The following is a 10,470-nucleotide window of genomic DNA, read 5'->3' on the forward strand; positions in this document are numbered from 1 at the left end:
TTTTCAGTACAATGAATAAGTAAAACGTGGGGGAAGAGAGTAGTGACCAAGAACATAACCAACCCTACCATGTTTTCTCTTGGACCAACCAAATAATGTGGGCTGACTTAATTCCCATTGGCTTGGAGGTTTCAGTATCATAGTGCAAGTTGTTGTGATGGTATGGTAGCCAGCCAAAGGATTTGATTTTTTTTTTTGTGAATGAGGCAAGGAGAAACATAAATGTTCAGTGATAGGTCACCCTCTAGCTTTTCTTTTAAGTGGGACACTGTTTTATCTATTGGTCACTTGAAAGCATTGCTTCTTTTGAGAACCAAATGGGTTAAACAGTAAAACATAACAGGTAAAATTTTCAAACTAGCATTAGAAGAGGGAGTACTAAGTAGCATTACTACAAAAATACAAGTTAGTACAGAAGTGGAAAGGGATTTGAATAAGAAAATGACAGAACAAGGAGGAGAGAGGCCCAGGACAGGTGTTCCTGTGCCTTACGAAATGGAAAGATCCTTTTCTCTTTCTGTTTTTACTACTTCCTTACCCTGCAAGATCTTAGTTCTACAAATTTAGCTTAGTTATACTTATGTCTAATATAAAAAAAAAGTACACAAACTTTTCCATTTTTTCACTTCTTCATGAAAAATTCTCAATCCCCAAAAGAGAGATAAGGACTTGTAGATTTCTCAAAATGGAGATGTGGAAGACCGTTGAAGTGTCTTCTTTTTGGGTTGCTGATTTGCTGCTGCCATTTTTAACTGCACACACACACATACAGAACTTAAGTATTAGTATCTAACAACTGAACATGTCACTGGACTAAAACATGTGTAAAACAATGAAACTACAAGTAATGCAGAGAATGTCTATTTCCTTTTAAGGGCAAAAAACAATAAGAACTTTCTCTCTGCTTGTTTGTTTATCTGATCTTGTTGTCTCCTGAGTTTTGCGTTTTCTGCCTGCAGGTGAGCAACTTCAAGCTCTAACTCGTTTGTATAAGCCTGCAAATGATAATCAAACCCTTTTAAAAAACAAAAGCATTTTGATGGCAAAACCACATTTCTTTTTGGAGTAGAAGGGTTAGTAGAGGAGGAGAGGCACATTCCTGTTTCCTAGCTCTGGAACGAGCTGCAGATTCTCTGTTCTTGATCATGCGCTTGTGTCTTCTATTCCCTGAACCTTCATTGGACTCTTGACCTCTTTTCTTACCAAAACAAGTAAAATCCTCAAGAGAAGTGTTGAATGAAGGAACGTCTGTGAGATGATTGTGGCTATGCAGATTAGAGGTAGCAAGAGGATCTTGGTTATCAAGAAACTCGAAGCCGGCACCGGAGTTCAAGCTAAGAACAGTTGCAGGAGGTGCCAAAGGAGAGCTGCTGAAGACAGTGGTGGTATCTCCATTGAGGCTTGTGTGTATGGTTGGTTCCTGGTTCGAAGGTCTGCTGAGAAAATTTTGGAAGATGGAGTTAGGGTTTTGGTTCTGGTGGTTATGGCTCCTGAATCTTGGCTGATGGTTGTCTGGTGGATGTTGGCTGTGGCGGTTTAGGTGGTGGATGGAAGCAAAGTTGATGTCTTCCCAAACTTCTTCCATGGTGACTAAAGAACTCTTTTGGGCTTCTTGAGAGTCTTGTGATGAGTGTAAAGGAGATGATGAGGATGAGATGGAGGAAACAGTGTTGAGAATCTTGTTCTTGTTTGTAGCAGAGATTCTATGGTTTCTCTGATGCCTTGCTGATGACATCATTGGAATAGAGAACCAAAACAACACAGAGGCACACAGCTTTAAGGCTTTGGTGTCAAAAGTCTTGTATCCTACGCGGAGAGAGAGAGAGAGTAGTGAGTAGAGAGCTCAGAGAGCTTCTTGACTTTCTTCGGTCATTTCTTGAATGATGGTTGGGGTCCAGAAGAAGAGAGATTAAACTAGTCAAATATAAAAAAAAATATGTTAAGATAAGAAGGAAAAAAAATGGTAACTATGTAAGTAAGGTTTTGATGTCTTTAATTTAAAAGCTGTGTAAAGATAAAAAGCTGTTAATAATTTCAAAGTGAAGTTAGTTAACTATTGTCATGATCCTTAAATGTAAAGAATGGGTGGGGAAGAGATGCTTGAGAAAAGGCAAGCAGATAATTAACTTTTCGTTTAATCTCACCTCTTTTCTTAAAGATCACAACCCTTTTTTTTTCTTGAACACCATCTTAAAGATCACATCCTTTTGGATCAATTTCAAGTGTCACTTTTATATGTTTATAATCGTTTGCTCATTAATTATATACGTTACATGATCTACCTCCAGATATTTAGATACTCGTATATCTCAGTCTCCAAGTGCATATCTAGTCTTGCATTTTTATCTACCACAAGTTGATAGTATAATAGACACAGTATAAGCTTCTTCTTTTTTGAGATTCTGTTCCACATGATAATTCATCTCTTTGCACATATGATTTTAATAGATAAGATGTCTTGAGCAAATTTTTATAAATGAAAAATAGCTCTCAAGGAAATGTCTCATCGTTGGAAGCTGTTATTGAACAAATTAACTCAATCATCATCTTTAAAAATGTTGGAAGAAATACATGTTCATCTCGTGGCCGAAATTTTTAACTCATTTTTAAAAGCTTCAAAATCTGCTTTTTTACTCGAACAAGTAAATTAACCATAAATGAAGGAGTTTCTTAATGAAGTTAGTGAAAAGTGAAAACAAATCATATGTGCCACTGAGTTGATCGAATACGTTTCAAATTCTAAAAGAAATGATAAAATATCAAAACAATATTGAAATAACGATATTTTGAAAATAAGAATACCTAAATCGGTAGTTCAAAAAAAAAGAATAGATAAAATCTCAAAAATATTTTAAAATAATCGTGTTAGAATTATGTATGTAATTCATGATTTCTAAAACAATTTTTTTATTAATATAAACATTCGCGAAACAAAACTATATTTTTTTTTGCATAAAGAAACAAAACTATATTAGGCACAACTTGTCTAGCCATTGTATAACATACACACATTCCATTACGGTGGAGCACATACAACAGTTCTACTGCTCAAGAAAAGATCAATACACCTGGATTTGATCTCTTTTCCCGACTATGTAAAATTTTTTTACTTTTTTTTATAACTTTTGATATCCGGCGATCGAGGTCAACCGGCTAATTTCACGAAGCCCACAGCATCCATGTATTCTTATCATTTAAGGTAGTCCGGATGGTCAGCGGGACTATGTAAATTTATTTTTCAGTTTATATATGAGTTTATTACATATTTCAACATACTATATTTTTAAAATGTAGTAATTTTTTGCAAACGTTGTTGGATAAAACACCAAATGGGTGATATGTTTTTGTCAACATCAAGATTTTGATAATTTCTCTAGATTCGAGCCAACAATTTATGAAACATTTAAATAAAAGGAATTTATATATGTATTATACTACTATATATTCTCAAATCATTTTTAAAAATAAAGTTGAGTAATTAAACTATGCAGGCTTGTGAGCTGTACGATGATGCTCATGTCTTATTGGGGAGTAATTATCATTTTTAAAAATAAAGTTGAGTGTGACATGTCATGTCTTATTGGGGAGTGAACAGGTGTTAGCACGATGATGCTCTGTCCCAAACTCCATCAAATCTCTTTAGTTTTTTTTTTTTTTTTGAATAAACCATCTATTCTACTTAACTAATTTTACATACAAATCTATTTGAGCTGCTTTAAAACTATGCACATAAAACGGATAATTTGCTTGCCAGTATAATTGTGGTTATTACCAAATTGTTTTAAAATAACACCTTACTAAGTTCATATTCCAGTTTTTGAACTATCATGATGCTATATTAAGATTATCTCAAGTTGGTTGAAAATTAAAATGATAGACATAAGGGGGATGTAAATAGTTTACAAAAGTAAAGTTATCTGCAGAGAAAAGATGTTGATAGACTCGAAATAAGTCAGGACAAGTGAATTGATGTGATGATATAAACTCGTATTTATCGATTTTCGTTTTATACATTGAATTTATAATCCAACGAACAATACGACTGAGCCGTGAGCTTATGACCGTTGGATTCTTTTAGTTCCACTAGTCCGTACAATAATCACCTGTCCGTAGGTTGTCTATAGACTGTACGAACATATACAGTAGTTGTAATAATTTACTACTAAAATTAGCAATAAAATAAATAAACGAAAAACGTGGAGTTGGAAGATTCAAAAGAATGCTAACCGTTGGAAACTGCAAAATGCTTGGATATGTGTACTTTGACATCTCGAAATGGCAAAGAAGAATTGAGCAAGTTTCTATACATTTGGTTTGTTTTGTGAATTAGAGTTTTTAGAATCAATAATAATTCTGATTTTGGGTTATCTATTGGGTTGTTTCATTTTATTTTTCCACATTTGGGTGAACATAAAGAATATTTTGTTAGATGTGAAGTGTTTCTGTGCTTGTGTACAAATGGCTAGCTAGATTAAGGAGAGCCTATATGGCTTTGAAAGTTTGAATGGTGGTAACTGCTAGATCATTTAGGCTTCAGCTAAGTCGCGAGAGTGAGGTCCGAGTAAAGTCTAAGTTTCATTTATGAAGAAAGATATATATATCTTGTTATGTTAGTTAGGTATTAGTACGCAAAACTTAATTCGCTGCAATTATATAGAACTTTTCTTAAGAAAACTGCCTAACCTACAATAGTATGCGGAAGACCAAATATCTTAATACGAGTTCGTACATACAATGTAAAAGGCTAAACAAGTAACAAGGTCACGGTCTACGCTATTAAGCTTATTCTCACTTTTGAAATATGAATAGTTGAATACTTCACGATAGTCTAGTAATATTTTAAAATCGATGTATATCAAACTTATGAGTTTATGAGAAAGAAACTGAGTGTTATTTTTCATTTTTGCAAATGAAATACGAGATTCTACGTCACACATGTTTATTTACGTTGATACTCTCTCTGTTTCAAATTACTTGATGTTTTGGCGTATACTTTCAATTCACAAAAAATAAAGTATACATTTTTTCTAAAAATTAACATTAAAAATATAAATCAAAATAAATTCAGTCAATCTTTAAAAATAAATATAAAACATTATTGTCTACAATAAAACTAAGATTAATATAAATATATCAAAAAATCATTTATTTTGAAATATAAAAAACTTTCCAAAACATCATTTATTTTGGAACGATAGAATATTAATTACTAAGAACTCTGTGAACAATTTACTAGATTGTTTAATTATATAGCGACTTGCCCATTCAAAGATTCATTTCATACCTACATAACAATGCAACGTAAGCAGAGCGTGAAACACGTGCTTGCATTATTCACATCAAAGCAATACACAAGCAAACGAGACGATGCCATTTGGTACATGTTTTTGATGGCATCTTGTTTCTGTCCACACTTTTACCGGTAAAGACTGACCAAAGGTACACTTGTTTTGCTATTGCTTCATTTTACCAACTTTTTACTTTTTCCGACGCATTTTAATCTGCTGAGGAAGGAATGAGAGATTCACGAGGACTCTGAAGTTAACTCTCTTTGCTTAGACGGTTCTCATCAACAAGTGAAATTTTGAAATAGAAACAAAGCTGATGATTAGGGGAACAAACTCGAGAAGGTACTAAGCAAGCAAAACCGATAAATCCCAAGACCATAACAATGGTTTCCAAGCAACTGTCAATGACCATCATATGTAGCAAAGTAAGCATTAACACACAAAAAAAGTTACTAGCATCCAAAAAACATCCAAAACCAAGAAGAAAAGAAACCATAAATATGCCAAAGTTTATGAAATGTTTGATTCTTTTTTCATGTGGGGTCTCTTCTCTTTTTGGTTTTATGCCTTACCTTTTACTCTCTCTTTTTTGATCCCCCTTCATTTTTGTTTTTTCCTGACTCCGAGCAGGACAAAATAATATATTTCATGTCCAACACTAACCAACAGCTCCAAACATGATGGTTCAACGGTTTGCACCATTTGAGCCATTGAGGTTGTTCACTGGATTAACAACAGAAAACTGCTGCTGACCATCTGAAGCAGCTTTGTTTTCTGCTCCCGCAGGTTGCAACTGGCTGCTTGGACCACCAATTGGATCCGGCGAGCTCTGACCAATCGACAAGTTTCCAACTCCGCTTGCTACTGCATCAACAAACTGAAGGCTCGCATCTTCAGGAAGCAACCAATGTTGCCAATTATAGCGCTTCCTTATTCTGTCACCCTAACAAGCCGCAACAAAAGCATTTGCAATCAAATAAAAGCAAATAATTTCAAAACAAACAAGGAAACCAAATATCAATGCCATACAATATACATGCCTTGAGAGTTGAGACGAACAATAATTCTATATTTTCAGCTTCAAACAGTTAAAATGCATGTTATTATAAGCTTTTTCTCTCATAATGAACAAAAGCCCTAATGAAAATGTTTTAGTCACTACCATTCTACTTTGCAAGAAAGACAATGTAATTCAAAAATTTACACACTAAAGGACATATATAGACAATAGGTACCTGCACTTCAACAAATGGTGAACCTTGTAGAGCCTCCACTATTTGCTGTATACTATCTGTAAGTTCTGCAACCTGAATAAGGAGAAAAAAGAGGCAACACAGATAGCTACACTTCATAGAGAATAACACAAAAACCCTGGACATATGGTACTCAGCAACAAAGTGTTATAGTAACTAGACTAAGAGAAGGAAGAACGAAAGCAGTGAACATTGGTGAGAATGAGATAGAGTCATGTGAGCAGCGAATTAGTCATGCCTTTTCAAGTTTAACAGTACAAAAACACATTTATACGGGAGCAAAAGCATTCATGATCGAATTTCTAAATGTGGGACATAGTTCATCAACTGGTAATACGAATCACCTGTCTTAAAGATCAGATTCCATTTGCTGAGAGTATGTACATGCATGGAACAGCTTTATATAAAACCGCACAAAATGTATGTAAGGTGTTACTAGACTGAATACAAGTTCACCCTAATCCTCAGTTTTGAGCCTAAGAAAAGTTCTGGTGAATTTACAGACTCTAGTAATTGAACTTTGAAATGAAACAACATGCAGTGGTTAGATATCATTATCAGAGCTAGGTGAATCAGGCCAACATGCATGACGGCACATCCAGTAAGTAATTTACCTTTTTGAAACCAGCAATCACATGTAGCGGAACAAAACCCTGATCATCCATGTGCCCACGAAGATACGTGTCTCTAATCAAATTCTCTTCACTGTAACAAAAAAAAGTAACATGGCATCTAAATTACTCCTTCCCAGAAGAGAAATGAGACGAATAAGAGAGATTCAATACAAAAGGAACTACCTAAAATAATAATGTACTTGCTTCTGTAGTTTAACGTTTAGAGGAGGATCTTGGACTTGGTAAAAGACTGGACCAGGCGAGAGAGGGCCGATGAAAGGCATACGGGGATAATATGGAGATGCCAATTCTGAAACGAAGACGCATTAGAAAAAACAATAAACAAAAATTCAAAGACGTGATCTTTCAATGTGTCTCACCAGAAGGGAAAGGCACAGGCCCGCCAAAAGGCTGAATAGGCTGAGCTGCCATAAACTGAGGAGGAATTGACTGAATATGTGGAGGTTGATGTCTTACAAATGCTGGGGCACCTCTTTGTGAATGTGCTCTCCCATTAAAGCTTCTGCTGAAATTCCAGTTTTGATTCCCGTGCTCCTGGTTGCGCCTGCCACCATGACTCTGGTGGTGGTGGTGATGGTTACCATTCTGGTTCCTGTGAGAGTCTCGTGGTGAAAAGCTGTCACTACCACCACCGTGGGTTTGCGATGCAGAGCCATTCCTCTGGTTTTGACCTCTAGGAGAAGGGTTGTGCGAAGGCGTTTCGACAAGTGGACCTTGCGGCGATGGTTGAGAATTAGAACCATTAGCAGCGGATCCAGAAGCGCTGTTATTCCGTTTAAATGATCTCTGGCGCGAGGTGTTTGGTGTTGGGTTAGGGTTTGCACGACCACCTTGCTTTGGTGCAGGAACAGAAGCATTTGCATTTCCCTAAACCAAAAGACACACAAGCATTCTCATTGTTAAATCAGGATAACAAGAACCATCCACATGAATAAGTGAAGGCATACATTAAAAAAAAAAAAGAAAGAAAGAATTTTGACATTACAAATCCAAAAGAAAAGATTTTTAACAGAAGAAACATCTAAAGAGTTTCATATCCGTTGATGGTACAGAACTCAGTGGATTAAAACTGCATTTGCAATCCAATAGGAAGATATTAAAACACACACATATGCAGATGCTGATGATACATTGCAGTAAAAATCCAACAGCAGCGAAGATTAAGAAACAATCAAAAGCTATAAAAGTTGATAGCAACCACACAACAAAGAAGCTTCATCAATCTCTAGTCATTTTCGCAACAAACGGATAAAAAAAAAGATAAATACTTTCATCAATCACACGAAGCCAGAGTCATGAGAATCAATCAAACCTGAGAAACGGTAACCACCACCGATGAGGAAGAAGGTACATCGCCGAGACTCTTTAACGAATCGGAGGAAGATTTGCTGGAGGGAGCTTTGGTAGTCTCCGAAAGAGCAGGCCACGACGAAGCTCCCATGACAGGTCCAGCCTCAGAAGAAGCACCATTAGATGGCCTTTTCCAAACAGGCTTCTTCCCTGCATTTCCCTGAGCACCACCAGACTCCTCCGATCTATCGTCTCCGGCAACCGGAGCAGGTGGAGGAGCAACGGACGCAGAAGGAATCGGATCTCTGCGTTGAGGAGAGGAAGGAGCGGCGGAGGAGGAGATCGTCCGCGGCTCTGATTCGCCGCGGACGATCTGACTCCACGGAGAGGGACGGCGTGATTGCGCGGGGCTGCCGCGATTCTCGCTCGTAGAAGAAGCGGCGGAGGCCATCATCAACGGGGCAAAAATTAGGGTTTGGTAATGAGCTCCGATCGATAGTAAAATATCTAAACAACCCTGGAGAAGAAGAGAGTTAGCTTGTGAAATAATAATCCGACGAAGCCTCCGTGTGATTCAGAGAGTTTAGCGTTATGATTTGAGTTAAATGCGCGACGAAAATGGAAACTGGGCGATTTTTTTTCCAAAAAACAAAAATTTAATTTCCACAGAAGGAGAAGACGATGAAGAAGAGCAAGTCTAGTCTCTCTCTTTAGTTTTTTGTTTTCTTCCGTTTTTATTCTTTTTTTTATATATATTTCCATTTTTATTACATTTTCTTCTTTTCCGTTTTGATTTTTGTTTGCTTACCGGTTGTCGTGGAAGTAGTAAGTTACTAACTTACCCTTTGTCTTAGCACAGTAGAAAAAAACACATTTTTATTACATTTTCTTCTTTTTTGTTTGCTTACCCGTCGCCGTGGAAGTTACTAACTTACCCTTTGTTTATTAACACAGTAGAAAAACACATTGTCTTACTCTGAATCTTATTGGCTGATGAGCCTCTGGGAGGATTAGTAAGTTGACAATCATCAAACGTGTCACTAAATGATTGGTCAAAACGGTTTGTAGTGTGAAAAAACGAAACTAAAAATAAAACTTTTGACCTTTTTATAATTTTTTCAAAAAATTAGTTCAGAAGATGTGGTTCTAATTCTTACTGTTCTGTGTTCAAAAAAAAAAAAAAAATTCTTACTGTTCTAACGTTAATCTTGACGATTATATTTTCAAAGTTTTAAATTTATTACTTTTATGATGGAGATTTGTTGTACCTACCATTTATAAATGTTACTAACTATAATCTTAGACAGTTTTGGCAGTGAATATATCATGGACCATGGTTATTGACTTTTGGGAGAAAACATCCATGGTTATTGATAATTGTTAGTTATTAGTTTAAGAAAAAGACTTCTTATTGTTTCAAATATAAGTAACTTGACTACTATTAAATCATCCCCTGTATATTAATTGAGAAGCATTTGAAAAATTAGAACTTTAATTTTGTATTAATTAAAAAAAACCCTAAATTCTAGGTGGCACTCTAAATGCCTTCTAAATTCCATTTTAAAAAATTCTAAAGCATCTAATATAAAGTATAGTTTAATCTAATGGTGTCACATTATTTCATAATTATATAACACTGGAGAACATTATATTAACCTAAAATATAGGAAGTGTGTATTCTTTCCTTAAATAAAAGCTACAAAATTACCTAATATGATTTATATATATATGGCAATTAATGATTATGAATAATAAAGATTTGATAACAATTTTTGCATCATTTTTCATTTTTGTTTAAATTTATATTATTAAAAAAAATTAAACAATCACATTAACCATATAATAAAAAATTATATTTTTTCTTATATGTTATATTTTGAATTTTTTAAAATGACTTTAAATTACAAAAATGAGGAAACCTTATATGTTATATATATATTTTTTAAACGACTTTAAAATACAAAAATGAGGACACCTTATATGTTATATTTTTCTTATATGTTA

The 10,470-nt window shown here is 35.0% G+C and overlaps 2 protein-coding genes across 2 annotated transcripts; both read right to left on the bottom strand.

Moving 5' to 3' along the window:
- Positions 1 to 416: 416 nt before the first annotated feature.
- On the bottom strand, positions 417 to 1,875 carry LOC106296906 (protein FD-like). Its single transcript, XM_013733162.1, has 3 exons — positions 1,100 to 1,875; positions 918 to 995; positions 417 to 752 (listed from the first exon to the last, which is right to left on the bottom strand). The coding sequence occupies exons 1-3, from the start codon at positions 1,736 to 1,738 to the stop codon at positions 681 to 683; spliced, it is 789 nt and encodes a 262-aa protein (XP_013588616.1). The 5' UTR covers positions 1,739 to 1,875; the 3' UTR covers positions 417 to 680.
- Positions 1,876 to 5,651: 3,776 nt separating this feature from the next.
- Positions 5,652 to 9,186, bottom strand: LOC106312704 (la-related protein 1C-like). Its single transcript, XM_013750322.1, has 6 exons — positions 8,489 to 9,186; positions 7,536 to 8,043; positions 7,339 to 7,465; positions 7,156 to 7,246; positions 6,524 to 6,595; positions 5,652 to 6,231 (listed from the first exon to the last, which is right to left on the bottom strand). Exons 1-6 carry the CDS (start codon positions 8,918 to 8,920, stop codon positions 5,974 to 5,976), a joined length of 1,488 nt encoding a protein of 495 aa, XP_013605776.1. The 5' UTR covers positions 8,921 to 9,186; the 3' UTR covers positions 5,652 to 5,973.
- Positions 9,187 to 10,470: the final 1,284 nt, after the last annotated feature.

The sequence above is a fragment of the Brassica oleracea genome, chromosome C1 (assembly GCF_000695525.1).
Source record: "Brassica oleracea var. oleracea cultivar TO1000 chromosome C1, BOL, whole genome shotgun sequence".
Classification (NCBI taxonomy): Eukaryota; Viridiplantae; Streptophyta; class Magnoliopsida; order Brassicales; family Brassicaceae; genus Brassica; species Brassica oleracea.

Bases quoted from the DNA above. Each gene is read 5' to 3' on its own strand.
- LOC106296906 (XM_013733162.1), bottom strand. From the start codon at position 1,738: ATGATGTCATCAGCAAGGCATCAGAGAAACCATAGAATCTCTGCTACA. The intron at 996-1,099 runs GAATGTGCCTCT...TATCATTTGCAG, and splicing joins GTTCCAGAGCTAGGAAACAG to GCTTATACAAACGAGTTAGA. The intron at 753-917 runs ATAAACAAACAA...GTGTGTGTGCAG, and splicing joins TCAGGAGACAACAAGATCAG to TTAAAAATGGCAGCAGCAAA.
- LOC106312704 (XM_013750322.1), bottom strand. From the start codon at position 8,920: ATGATGGCCTCCGCCGCTTCTTCTACGAGCGAGAATCGCGGCAGCCCC. The intron at 7,247-7,338 runs GTAGTTCCTTTT...TTTTTGTTACAG, and splicing joins CAAGTACATTATTATTTTAG to TGAAGAGAATTTGATTAGAG. The intron at 6,232-6,523 runs GTACCTATTGTC...GCGGCTTGTTAG, and splicing joins CACCATTTGTTGAAGTGCAG to GGTGACAGAATAAGGAAGCG.